The 13,728-nt window shown below is 35.8% G+C and overlaps 2 protein-coding genes across 3 annotated transcripts; one reads left to right on the top strand and one right to left on the bottom strand.

The window, feature by feature from the left end:
* The first annotated feature begins 5,823 nt into the window (after nucleotides 1-5,823).
* On the top strand, nucleotides 5,824-9,580 carry LOC107493222 (L-ascorbate oxidase homolog). The gene is made up of 5 exons (XM_016114309.3): nucleotides 5,824-6,202; nucleotides 6,307-6,416; nucleotides 7,419-7,689; nucleotides 8,194-9,008; nucleotides 9,092-9,580. The coding sequence occupies exons 1-5, from the start codon at nucleotides 6,059-6,061 to the stop codon at nucleotides 9,381-9,383; spliced, it is 1,632 nt and encodes a 543-aa protein (XP_015969795.1). The 5' UTR covers nucleotides 5,824-6,058; the 3' UTR covers nucleotides 9,384-9,580.
* Nucleotides 9,549-12,681, bottom strand: LOC107493221 (uncharacterized). 2 transcript variants are annotated; one of them, XM_052263177.1, is made up of 9 exons: nucleotides 12,511-12,681; nucleotides 11,994-12,423; nucleotides 11,846-11,916; nucleotides 10,595-11,762; nucleotides 10,425-10,500; nucleotides 10,289-10,352; nucleotides 10,073-10,208; nucleotides 9,889-9,993; nucleotides 9,549-9,808 (listed from the first exon to the last, which is right to left on the bottom strand). In XM_052263177.1, the coding sequence occupies exons 1-9, from the start codon at nucleotides 12,618-12,620 to the stop codon at nucleotides 9,743-9,745; spliced, it is 2,226 nt and encodes a 741-aa protein (XP_052119137.1). In that variant the 5' UTR covers nucleotides 12,621-12,681; the 3' UTR covers nucleotides 9,549-9,742. The 2 variants fall into 2 exon arrangements, with proteins under 2 accessions (XP_052119137.1, XP_015969794.3); XM_016114308.3 differs by having other exon boundaries at nucleotides 9,889-10,002; nucleotides 12,511-12,680.
* Nucleotides 12,682-13,728: the final 1,047 nt, after the last annotated feature.

The following is a 13,728-nucleotide window of genomic DNA, read 5'->3' as shown; positions in this document are numbered from 1 at the left end:
AGCAAGAAGGCATAGTATTCAATGAGACACCGAATACGTTGTTGGAAAAGGAAATAGCAAAGATTATAGTACTAACACCGTTGTTTTGAAGCTTTATATACCCATTAATTAATATAAGGTCAATAGCTTTTTAAAAAACAAGTGGTAAGAATTGACAAAAATACATATAAATTTTTACACTGTAGTTAGATGTATATTTTAATTTTTTAATGATTAATGTGTATAGATTAATATCAAATTCTATTGGTTATTTTTATCTTTTTGTCATTAATTGTCTACAACAACTTTTTCATCTTTTTTTATTTGTTTTTTTTACATTTTTTTAAAAGATGAAACAAATTTAAGACACCTAGTGAAGCGTACAAAATATATAAACATAAAATTTAGTAACTTTTATGTCATTTTCGGTATAACCATCAATAATATGAGCTAACTTTTGCACCATTCTTTAGAGCAATAAAATGACTTATCAACACAATTCACCATATCTGTTGTCTTGTTATAAAAAATGAACTCATTCCTACACAACCAGATACTCTATATAACTGAAAAGAATCTCACTAACTATGTTTTTCGCACGTCTTTTCTCAAAGGCATCGTCCTCCAACTCTCAAAGTATTTTTTTATGGATCTTAGGATGCTCTAAATACGACCCACATGAGTAATCCATGCGCATCACACATGCCAAACATATTCACCTGTAACAAACAATTGTTGTACAGTTTCAATTTCCTTGTTACACATAACACATTCATTATCACTTCGGTCAATGATGCCCAATCTGCTCAGGCGATCCTTTGTATTAACTTGGCCTGTAAGCACAAACCAAGTAAACAACTCTACTTTTAAATCTTCCATTTTTTTTAACATCAACAATTTTATCAACCTAAACGAAATAATCACACCTCAATTCAATCTTTTGCATTCATAAATTTGAAGACAATTTCAACCATTTCAGATAAATTGCATAGTATTTATCATCATAAACAGAATAAGAAATCACATACCTCCCATCATGAATAACGAAAAAATAATCTTTTTGTGTTTCACTCTGTAGCGGACTCAAGTACCACTGCATCAGTCTATGCAGATATTTGTCGTTGTTGTAGTCGAACTTTTTCTTCTTCCTATTCTTCAGCGAAGAAGAAGAGCCACCACAACCACTTGCACAAATATAGAGTAAGTTCTTTCTTTATTGAGATTGTGACATTTATTATGTTAAGATTTACAAATTTCGAATATTAGAGATGCGAAGAAGGATTAGAGAGAGAATTTTACTTTAATCTCATAATTTTTTGTTATTATTTGTTAAATTCAAGTCACACAATTTACAAAATTATCATGATCAATATGATGCCACTTGACTTTTCTAATATTATCGAAAAAGTTATTTAAATGACGGAAATGACCAACAAAACTTAATATTAGTGTATACATAAAACTTATTAAAAAATTAAAATATATATTTGTTTACTGTGCAAAAATTTATATATATTTTTATTTATTCTTTTAAAAAATTATATATATAACAGCTCGTCTCGCCGTGATCTTCTCTTGAATTTTCAAAGCTTCTTTCGCTCTATTTCAGAGAATCCATCGCTGTCTCAACTGTGCTATCAGAAGCTCTATCATGTCTAGGTAAGAAAAATTCTAATATTGTGTATATTATTTGTTATATATATTTTTATTAATAGGATTAATAGTCAAATTCTTTTATGAAAAATCATCTATTTTTTTAAATTAGTTCTTAAATGATTTTTTTAGTCATATTAGTTTTTGAAAGATAAAACGTAAATCAAATTAATCATTCCGTTAGTTAGATGATGACGTGTCACGTTAAATGTTACGTGTCACCAGATGATTGGTTGACGTGTCAGGTCAGTGAAACATAGCACACTTGACATGTAAAAAAATTATTTATAATAAAAATAGTTCCTGCAAATTCAAACATAAGTCATTCTCATCTCTATAATTTTAAAACTTAATCAAATTAATCCTTATATAATTTTTTTATTTTTTTCATAATATAAATTTAAAAAAATTTTATAGTACTAACTTTATTATTTTTAGACTTTAATAAGCAAAATTTTCTTTAAATAAAATAATAAATAATTGAATTATTATAAAATTATTTTGTAATTTGTATTTTAAAATTTTACATGTCAAGTGACACGTGACGTGTAAGTGTCACTGACACGTCAATCAATTATCAGGTGACACATGGTACTTAAAGTAACACGTCATCATGCCACGTGGCACTTAACGTAATACGTCATTATCTAACTAATAGAGAACCAATTTGACTTATATTTTATCGTTTAAGAACTAATATGACTAAAAATATTATTTGAGAACTAATTTAAAAAATGATGATCTTTTAGAGACTAATGTCACTATTAATTCTGTATTAATACCAAAAAAAGAAAAAAAGATATATTGATGAGAGTTGAGATAACGCGTAAGTTATTGGAGTAATAAGCTTACAACATTGTTTTCTCAGCGTTGGTGACATATATGAAAACTATAGAACTCCATCCAATCGGCTGGGTGTAAATTCTTAGTTGTTGGTAGTCCGAATCTTTTAAATGTTAGATTACAGATCTGCCCAGCGTTCAAAGGAATGGGGAAGCAGGTGAGAGACCGTGAATAACGTTTTGAATTGGCACGTGAACCTTGCCCTGTGGACCTATGGTTATATTCCAAAGTACACTGCCATTTACGAACTCGCAAGAAGACAGATTTAGCATTAGCAAATAGAGTTATTGCTCATAATATGTGCCACTTGGCTCGGACAAACTAGACATGTGCACAGTGCATTCAATAGTGTCTGAAAAAGTGATAAGAACTAACTTATTACACGAATTAAATTTGATTATCCCTCCCCCAATGTGAATGTGTTGTTGATGTTGAACCATGTAAAAATGCACCAATCATGAGTGGGAACTTAAAATGGTAGCGATTAATGGTCCAATTATTCGGACGAAATAAATTTTTATAATAGTCATTGAGATTTATGTAAATATTGGATTTGGTTCTTAAAATTTAAATTTTTTTATAATAGTTCTTTAGATATAATTTTAGATATCATAATAATCGCTCTTTATGTTTTTGATGATAGATTATTCGTTGCAACATTGACATGTTATAATTTGTCATGCTGGAGTGAGCCAAATCATTATTGTTTTGATTTGGCACTCATTTTTATCAAAAACGACACCATTCAACTTAAATTAAACATATAAAACGATTGAGCAAACACCTTCACTTCACTCTTCTTCTTCACTTTTACCTTTTTTCTTCTTCCTCTTCCTCTCTTCATTAATGGCATTGTCATAAGGTTCCATTGGTGGAGTTAAAATTTTTGCGTTCGAAAGACATCTGAATCAGGTCTCATTTTATCGTTCGTCTATTCCTCCATCATAAATAAAAAATTCTGTTATTGTCGTTGTTAATGAATGTAATTTTTTTATTCTTTTTTTACGATGCATGATAGTTCTTCATTATATTTATGGTGAGTGTGATTGATGTTGATTGCTTTTTTGTTGTCAGTATAATTCTAAAATTTGATTAAATTAGAATTTTATGAAGATGCTCTGTTTAATTAGTTTACATTTAGATGAGACAAAATATTAATTTTTAATAATTTATAAGAAGATTATCTGAATTTTAATTCCAAGCATACAAAAATAAGCATGGAAACAAGTGGCACATAGGGTTATAGAGATGTAAGGCTGGGTTTGTTTACAGATATAGGACATTGAGACAGGGACACAGAGACATAAAATTGTGTTTAGTAGAGAAGAAATGGACAGAAACAATGTGTCTAAAGACACTGAATTAGTATATTTTGTGTTTATCCTGACAGGAAGGATACAGAGACACTAATAAGGGATACAACTTATTTTTATTTTTTCTTTTATTATTCTTGTTAATTTTTTATAATTATATTTTTTATTATTATATTTTTCATCTCAAATTTTTTGAATGAAAAAAAAAATAAATTGAATTTTCATAATTTGTTCTAGTTTATCGCCAAATAGAATACAAGAACACAAAATTTTGTATTTCTGTCCATCAATATCTTATCCTGTCTTATTTTCAGTATCTTATTCTATACTATACTGTTCTCGAAAATAAACGCACCCTAAAAGAACATGTTAAGTTGTTTACAGAAAAAATGTGATAATATGATCACTTAAATAGGTAGCATAATAACATGATTTTCTACTGTTTTTGGCCATTCCTATGGTGCTATTAACATCTCCATCAACTAATTTTTCCACTTGATTAATCATTAAAACAAAAATCTTATTCACTCAATTAAATATCATAATTTCTGAACATCAATATTAATCATCGAAAACGAAGAAAATAAAATGCACAATAATAAGCGCTAATTAGGAATTAAGGTTATATATATATTGAGAGAGTCCGAATTGGGTATAAATTAGAATTAAATCATATTATCAAGCCGTTGGAAAGCGAACATAACAACAGATGGTCGCATTAGTATTTTGAAAATTGACTACTCATCACCAAAAATGAGTACAAAGATCATTATGATGTCTAAAGTTGTATCTGAAAATTACTACAAGAAAAATTAGAATTTAAAGAATCAAATCGGATAATTTTGTAAATCTCAGAGATCATGATAAAATTTACTCTTATTAGATAAAAAATGATCAATGTATAATAAATCGACAAAAATGCAAAATACTATAGAATGTATATATAGGAAATATTTTTCTTTGAATTTAATGATTGAATATTATCTATAATAGATATTTAAATACATATATTTTTATGTAAAATTAATAATTAAATATTATTAAATAATTTAATATATTTAATAAATTATTATTTAATATTTTTTAATTATTAATTATATATAAAAACAGCAACTACAAATAATTTGTGACCGTTAAATTACTCCTTCTATTCTTCTAAGAGGGTAAGACACATGCATTAATCTAGTCTAAATTCTAAAAGGTATGGTCATGGATTTCATGGAGATGAAGAACTGAAGAGGGACATGGGCACTTAAATTCGTCACATTCACATGTGAGAGTGAGAGTGAGACCATGCATATGGCGGCATATGCATATTATATTCCCTTTGGCGTCAAAACAAAGATCGAGCACCCCCTCTCCACTTCCAAATTATGAGAAGCTGAGAACACACAAAGATGAACCCATGTGGCAGGCAATCACACACACTTTTATTTCTAATTCTAAATTCTCAATAGCAGCTCATATTTGGACCCCACCACCGACACCTATTTCCCATTTCCCAATTTCATTTGCAGCTCATTTCACAGTATACGTTTCTTTTTTATTTTTTAAAGAATATAAAATGAAAAATTCACCAAAAATGTTTAGGAACTGAAATAAAATATAAGCAACTTTATTTAATATCAAATTTAAGTGTCTAAGGTAGAGTTTATATAGCATTAATCATTCATTTACGTCCTATCTATTAATCTTGAAAAAGAAAAACTAATAGAAAAGGATATATTAATATCCTCAAAAATTTAATACCATCAAATAATTTTTATATAAAAATTATTTCAATAAATCTGTATTAGAAATTTATATATTATTAATTATTTATATAAATGATAGACTTTTTTGTAAAAATTAGAACTGACCGTGATATGAAAATTTAAAATGTATATAAATAGGAGTTGTTTTATTAATATTTAGTTTTTATTTTTTCTGTTTTTATTAGACATGTAATACAAGTTTATTTACTTAGTAAGCATTTTATGTTCATTTGAAAGAGAGAAAAAGACGAATTGAGTTGAGAGCTTTCCCTCTCTTATTTGATTTACCATTCAGTCACGGCTATATTCACTCCTTCCTACTCCTCCTCATCTGTACCGCACATATATGTATCATGTATGTGTGTGTCCACCCCTCACCATTTCATACTTCTCTCTCTCTCTCTCTCTCTCTCTCTCTCTAGCATTATTATTAGAAAGACAGACAGAATAGAGCAGTGACTCCGTACTGACAAGTGAGTATAATAGAGATAGAGACAGAGAGAGCAGCAAATTAAAATGGCGGTGAAGAGAGGGGTTGCTTCCGCCGTGGTGTTGTGTGTGTTGGCTTCTGTGAGCGTGAGTCTTGGTGAAGATCCCTACAGGTTCTTCGACTGGAATGTTACCTACGGCGACATTTACCCGCTAGGTGTTCGTCAACAGGTTCGCTTATTGTATTATGTTACCTTATTAGATCATCTGTCTGTCTCTATCTCTATCTCTGTCTCTCTCACTTTCATTATTTATCTCATCTATGATATCTACAGGGAATACTCATAAACGGCCAATTCCCAGGACCAGACATTCATTCAGTTACCAACGACAACCTCATCATCAATGTCTTCAACAGCTTGGACCAGCCCTTTCTCCTCTCCTGGTAACTCTATCTTCACTCTCACTCTCTCTCATTATTACGATATATCTTATTTAATTAATATAATGATAATTTTAATTGATTATACTTGTCTTCCCGTGAAGATCAGATGAGTGTTGCCATTGGTAGCACACAACACTGGTGCATTTTTGGATGTTTGTTAAGTCACATGACTTGCTGTATTCTGCTAGTAAACAAAAAATTTCAATGTCCATATTCCATGTGCTCCTCCAAATAATTATTATTTTCTATCCGGACTATTTTTCCAGCATCATTATGGATCTGATCTGCCTCACCGCTCTTATTAGAAAATCATTAATAAAATAAATAAATTAAAATTCTATACTATATTGTTTCAATCTCATTTAAAATTTCCCCCAAAATAAAGGATCGGATCACCCCATCAAGGAGGCCATGATAATGAGCAATCTCGTGTGTTTATTATTAATTAGTTATCAAGTGTTTAGATTTAAGTTGGATTATAAGGTCTGAAGGGGCATATCAACAAGCGTAAAAAATCATTGACTGCATGTGCATAATTGAATTTTAATTTGAGCTTTGTATACAACGATAGAATGGGATTGCTTATAGAAATTAAAATATGATAAAAAGAAGGTGCAGGCGAGGCTAGTCAATGATTGGGGCCCATTTTATTTATGCTATCTAGGCTGTTCTCCGCTAGATGGATTATCATCTTAGCTTTCATTTGCTGGATGCTTTACATACTTTTCTGATTACGATCCCACGGTAAGAGTAAATCAATGCGCAATCATAGTATACTAGTAGAGCCACGGATTTTGACTACTTGTAGAGGATGATATCTCTCAGCTTTTCATTTTATTACGGAAAATATTAGGTACAACACTTGTTAAAAAAATATTTACTTCAAATATAAAATATCTATCTGTAATATTATTAATTGTCAGTTAAATGTGTATTAAAAAAAGAAGAAGCATATATGCATGTCATGGCATGGCAGCATGTAACTTGGTTAAAATGATGCAGGAACGGGGTCCAACAGAGAAGGAACTCATACGAGGATGGGGTGTTTGGAACAACATGTCCCATCCCACCGGGGAAGAACTTCACTTACATACTTCAAGTGAAGGATCAGATTGGAAGCTTTTACTACTTCCCTTCTCTTGCATTTCACAAAGCTGCGGGCGGCTTCGGAGGCATCAGGATCCTCAGCAGGCCAAGGATCCCGGTCCCCTTCCCTGATCCGGCCGGCGATTACACTGTTCTCATTGGAGACTGGTACAAGGCCAACCACACGGTAATCTCTTCTTTTATTTAACTTTAATTTACTGGTCTTATAATCCGAAAACAAAACTCAGCTTCTTTCCTTTTGCAATCATTTACAGAATAAGTATTTCTTGTATTAGTATTCCCAGCTAGCTAGCACTATTTAGTTTACTAAAGTTCTCCAGCCTTGCTTTGTGTTCTGTCTAGCTTTTCTAGTAATTAAGATGGGCATCTAACATTTGAGTTTGACATCTTACGTTACGTGCTACAATTTCAATTCGGTCGGGACAGCTGGGTCTGGGTAGGCCAAACGCTCCAATCCCAATTTATTTTTCCTAGTCCCATCCAGGCCACATGCACATGGCCCAAAAAGATGTATGAATCATTAAAGAGAAAAAATAGCACGCAGAATCATTAAAACATTTTAGATGTTTATATTTGAATATTTAAGTGGAGTTAGGTAGTATTAGAGAGGTTGTAAATGATGCATGCATGTACTGAATTTGCTAATGATATATCTGATTTGGTGTTACAGGATTTGCAAAGGCAACTTGATAGCGGAAGAAAGCTAGCACTCCCCGATGGAATCCTGATCAATGGTCGCGGGGAGAACGGGGCGTCATTCAACGTGGAACAAGGAAAGAGTTACAGGCTGAGAATATCAAATGTGGGGCTGGAGAATTCCCTGAATTTCCGCATACAGAACCACAAGATGACCCTGGTGGAAGTGGAAGGAACCCACACCCTTCAGACCACATACTCCTCTCTCGATGTCCACGTTGGTCAATCCTACTCCGTCCTAGTCACCGCCGATCAACCTCCCCGGGACTACTACATCGTGGTTTCCACTCGCTTCACCACCACAGTCCTCACCACCACCGGAATTCTTCGCTACAGCAACTCAGCAGGGCCAGTGCAGGGCCCGCCACCTGGGGGACCCACCACCCAGATTGACTGGTCGTTGAACCAGGCCCGGTCCATCAGGACGAACCTGACAGCAAGTGGACCAAGGCCCAACCCGCAAGGGTCGTACCACTACGGTCTCATAAACCTGACGAGAACAATCGTGGTGTCGAGCTCAGCCGGGCAGGTGAATGGGAAGCAGAGATACGCCATTAACAGCGTGTCTTACGTTGCACCCGACACTCCTCTCAAGGTGGCCGACTTCTTCAAGATCCCCGGCGTCTTCCGCGTGGGGAGCATATCCGACAGGCCCAGCGGCTCTGCCATCTACCTTGACACGTCTGTCATGCAGACTGACTACAGAACTTTTGTGGAGATTGTCTTCCAGAACGACGAGGACATCATCCAGACCTATCATCTTGATGGCTACTCTTTCTTTGTTGTTGGGTAAGCACATTAGCATTTATCAATTTAAGCTTAATTAAGAATCAAGAGTGGTTTATTAATTAACTTAGTTTCTGTTCATATAGTATGGATGGAGGAACATGGACAGCTGGTAGCAGGAACGAGTACAATCTTCGAGACGCAGTTTCGCGATGCACGACGCAGGTATATCCAAAGTCATGGACAGCAATATATGTGGCGTTGGACAACGTGGGAATGTGGAACTTGAGATCTGAATTCTGGGCAAGGCAATACCTGGGCCAACAATTCTATATGAGAGTGTACACAACATCCACTTCCCTCAGAGATGAATACCCTATTCCCAAGAATGCTCTTCTCTGTGGAAAGGCCTCTGGCCGACACACCCGACCCCTCTAATTCCACCCTATATATCACTTGACCCCACCTCGAGGTCTCATTCTTTTCCACCAATCCATTATATGTTCTCTCCAATGCTCACTACATTTTACCCCTAGGAATTCACAACTTTTATTGAATCAAATATCTATTTCTTGTTTCAAATGGCTAAACAGAGAACATACATTCATAATAATAACAAAGATTTCTTTTTAAATGATTCAGATTACAAGATGTATCTCTTAAAATTATTGACATACATGTTATTTAGAAAGCATAACACTGCATACATATATTTAAGATACAACAAGATGTGAAACCCCGAGTATTGGGATATACATGAAGATGAAATAGCCTAAGTAGGCTCGCTCGCTGCTGTCCTATTCAATCCAGTGGGCTTCTAACACTTTAGCCATAAATCCGTACCTGTCAGCAGCCTCCTCAATCTGAACGCCAACAACAAATACAACAATTATATAAACTTAGACAATGGAAAAACGGAAAGAAGAAATGGAAATCTTCTTACTATTTTCTGCATGGAACGCCCAGCTCCATGTCCGGCCTTACATTCGATGCGAGCAATTATAGGGTTTGTTTGAGGACTTTGCTTCATACTAGTACTCAGAACATACTGCATCGTCTACACATAATAAACAAGATTCAGTGCAATAATACCCCAATATATATGCAAAGCTAGCAAGCAGACTAACCGCCAATAACTTCAATGAGTGGAGTGGCACAACGCGATCATCATGATCAGCCGTCAATAACATCGTTGATGGGTACTGGATTGACCCACCACCAAACTCTTCCCAGGGTCTTCGTACATTGTGCAACGGTGAGTATCTATATTATACAACTTTAGTTAATACTAGGCAGTAGGCACTAGACACTAGCCAACAATTGCTACAAATTGGGTCTCTTACTTGATTAGCCAATGAAACTCCTCCTCCTTTTCTGAACAACCAAACTCTGAAGTCCAAGCATGACCTGAATAATAACCACGATCCGAAATGAATGTGATTGTGATACATATGTACAAAACCAAGACACGAAACAAACCTATGGTGAACTTGTGGAATCGTAGCATGTCCATAACACCAACATGAGCCAGTGCACAACCAAAAAGATCAGGTCTCTGCATGTACCAACAAAATGCCAAAATATTTAACGAAAACTCAGCACAACACTAAGCAATTAGCCAATTAGAGAAATGATGAATGGAACCAAACCTGATTTATGCAAGCAGCAACAAGAAGTCCGCCGTTGCTTCCGCCTTCAATACACAACTTTGCGGGCTGGGTATACCCTACGGATACAAGGTATTCGGCTGCAGAGATGAAGTCATCGAAACAATTCTGCTTCTTTGCAAGGGATCCTGCTTTGTGCCATTCCTCCCCATACTCCCCACCACCTCGAATGTTCGCTATGGACAAAACACAACCCAAGTGTCTTGCAAGCACAATGCGGCTCACACTGAAACACGGTGTGACACTCGCGTTAAAACCACCATACCCGTATAGCAAACAGGGGTGTGAACCATCCAAACTAATGTCCTTTCTTGCAACAATGAACATTGGAATCTTGGTACCATCTTTACTAGCAACAAACACCTGATTGGCATGAAACTGAGAGCGATCAAAACCAGGAACTACAATCTCGCGGAATATCTTGATAACAGGAGCTTGTGTTCCCAGGTCGCACTGATATACGATACCAGGACTCAGGAAGCTGGAGAAGCCAAAGAAAAAGATACTGTCTTGACGGCGTGCAGAGATTCCATTAACGGTGCCAATGTCAATTGGTAAAAGATGCTGCAAGCAACCTGTTTCCAAGTCTCTTACTTGCACAACGTACTTGACATCACTCAAGTAGCTTACGATTACTTGGTTGCCGTTCACAGCGCATGCTGATTCAAGAACATCCCTCTCTGACTCGTGGATAACATCGAACCAAGAATTAATAGGTTCTTTCAAATCCACTCGGACTAGTTTATATTTGGGAGCATTTTTGTTTGTTAAGAATGTGAATACAGTGTCATCATTGGCAACGTATTGAAACTGTGCATCAAACGTGTCAACAAGCTTTACAAATGGGAGCATAGTAGCATGAGCATGAGGATCTTCTTCTTCCTGTTTATTCCCAAAACCCTGCAGCCCATTCGTAAGTTCGGACATGTCACAGTAGTAAAGTTTATTCACTGGGTCGCAACCTTGTTCAATATACATGATAATATACCTGCCATCATCACTAACACTTGCTCTAAACCGATATTCAGGGTTCTGGGGATCTCTCCAGCACAAAATATCTTGTGACTGATCAGTACCCAGAAAATGATAATAGAGTTCATGGTAAAGGTTAGTGTTTGTCTCAGTGCCAGCATCTACCAGTTGTCCCTCCCTAGAATGTTATGTAGACAGAGTTGGCAACAAATTCATCACGAATGAAGGTAAAATCTGGAAAGATGGAGATGGGTGACTTACTTGGGAGCTGGATAGCGGCTATAGAAGAAACCTTTGGTGTCATGCGTCCAACTAATAGAAGAAAATTTCACCTGTTGAAGTGAATATATTGAAGGAGGCTAAATGAAAAGTAGTAGATTATTGAATTTGGATAGAGATGGAGACGCACCCAGGATAAAGTATGTGGGAGGAGATGCTTGTCTTGGATACGCATTATGTTGATAGTGACCCAATCGGTGCCGCTAGAACTAAGGCCATAAGCCAAGAAGTCAGCATGTTGGCTTACGGATACAGCAGTGAGGGAGACGGATCCATCTGGGCTGAGTGCATTGGGGTCAAGCAGAAGGTGCGGTTGAGCCCCGGCGTGGAAGCCATTCTGCATGTAGAGAACATTGTGTGGCTGAAGGCCAGAGTTGTGGAAGTAGAAATAGGTGTTGTGCGATCGCCTGAAAGGTACAGTGTAGCGAGGATGGTCGAAGAGGTTGGTGAGTTTGTGGCGGAGGTTGGGACGTGCAGCGCAGCTCTCCAGTACAGAATCCGTTAGCTGAAGCTGGCTGTGCACGAAGTCCTTCACTTCTTGGGCATCAGGATTCTCAAGCCTGTAGAAGAAGAAGAAGAAGAAGAAATGAAATGATCAACATCCCCTACATACACACATACATACATAGAGATGGAGTGCGGAGTACCATCTGTAAGGATCAGGAATGGTAATGCCGTGAAAATCGTCAACAACTGAGTTGTCCCTGCGAGCATTGGGATATGAATATTGGTTGAGTGGGAGCGGGAGCGATCCCATATCGTTGGATATCGTGGTTTGAGGAACGAGTTGATGGAGCAGCTGCACCTTAAATAAATAATTGATTCCTTCCATTCGCGGCGGGAAAATAAAGAGACGATGACAACATCCTTACACATTTTTACTCCAATGTGTCCTCATTCCTCAACTGACCCAACCTCTTTACATTCACCTGCACTTTCTTTGCCAGTTTGCCCCCATGCAAAGAGGTGATAAGTACAGTTGGGCCACAACTTCTAATGTCTTCTAGTTTCTTCTCTACATAATATTTACCCAACAAAATTTAGAAGGAAAAAAAAACACACAATTCATTTATATTTTTTATTCTAATTAACATTAACTAATTTCATTTAGACATAACCTAAATTCCAAATATAAAAGATATCACATACATGAAGGAATCAACTCTCTTGCTAATTCATATGACAAGGTTTGGTTACATATATTCGGCATCTGGATATCTCTCTTGTTCCTGTGTGAATATAAATATTGCGAGATATAACGCGTTTAACTATCATTTGAACTTGCTTTTCTAGAAATGAAAGTGAGGAACATCGTCTTCTTGTGAAGGCGGTGGCATTGGGCACCTGCAAATGGACTCCACGCTCAAGTAAGTAAGAGTGTGAGAATATTCAAAATGAAAATGGAGTGAATTGCATACCTGTGACTAAGTTGGTCACTAGTATATATGGAGTTACCTTTAGGTGATTATTCGTATCTTGTTCTTTGGTTTGATGAAGTCTATTTGCTATTATTCCGGTTGTTGGGGTTGTGGTGGTTTGATTGGAGAGATTTTCGGAGGAGTTATCCTTAGCGCTCCAATTCTGAGGTTGTTGGTGTGGGTCATACTTTGGGTAACGAATCATAGCCCCCAAGGTTGACCTATTTGGGATACCAAACCATAAACAGGTTGAGCTTTGACGAAGTATAGCTCAGAATTGGAGCTGGTAAGAGCCCCTAAGCTTAACCTCGTTTTAGAGATTATTCAAAAATGGGAGTACTTTGATGGTTTGGCAGTAAATTGAATTTTTATTGTAAAGTGTGAATTTTTGTAAATATAAGTTTTGCTTCGTTGGTGAGAGAAAATAAATAAAGGGTCACGTTGAGT

This window comes from Arachis duranensis, chromosome 6, assembly GCF_000817695.3.
Source record: "Arachis duranensis cultivar V14167 chromosome 6, aradu.V14167.gnm2.J7QH, whole genome shotgun sequence".
NCBI lineage: Eukaryota > Viridiplantae > Streptophyta > Magnoliopsida > Fabales > Fabaceae > Arachis > Arachis duranensis.
This window is presented reverse-complemented; position numbering and strand designations above follow the sequence as displayed.

Excerpts from the sequence above, each read along its gene's own strand:
- LOC107493222 (XM_016114309.3), top strand. The coding sequence starts at position 6,059 with ATGGCGGTGAAGAGAGGGGTTGCTTCCGCCGTGGTGTTGTGTGTGTTG. Across the intron at positions 6,203-6,306 it reads CGCTAGGTGTTCGTCAACAG|GGAATACTCATAAACGGCCA; the intron begins GTTCGCTTATTG and ends TGATATCTACAG. Across the intron at positions 9,009-9,091 it reads TACTCTTTCTTTGTTGTTGG|TATGGATGGAGGAACATGGA; the intron begins GTAAGCACATTA and ends CTGTTCATATAG.
- LOC107493221 (XM_016114308.3), bottom strand. The coding sequence starts at position 12,620 with ATGGGATCGCTCCCGCTCCCACTCAACCAATATTCATATCCCAATGCT. Across the intron at positions 11,763-11,845 it reads AGCCGCTATCCAGCTCCCAA|GGAGGGACAACTGGTAGATG; the intron begins GTAAGTCACCCA and ends ATAACATTCTAG. Across the intron at positions 10,209-10,288 it reads GAGTTTCATTGGCTAATCAA|ATACTCACCGTTGCACAATG; the intron begins GTAAGAGACCCA and ends TGTATAATATAG.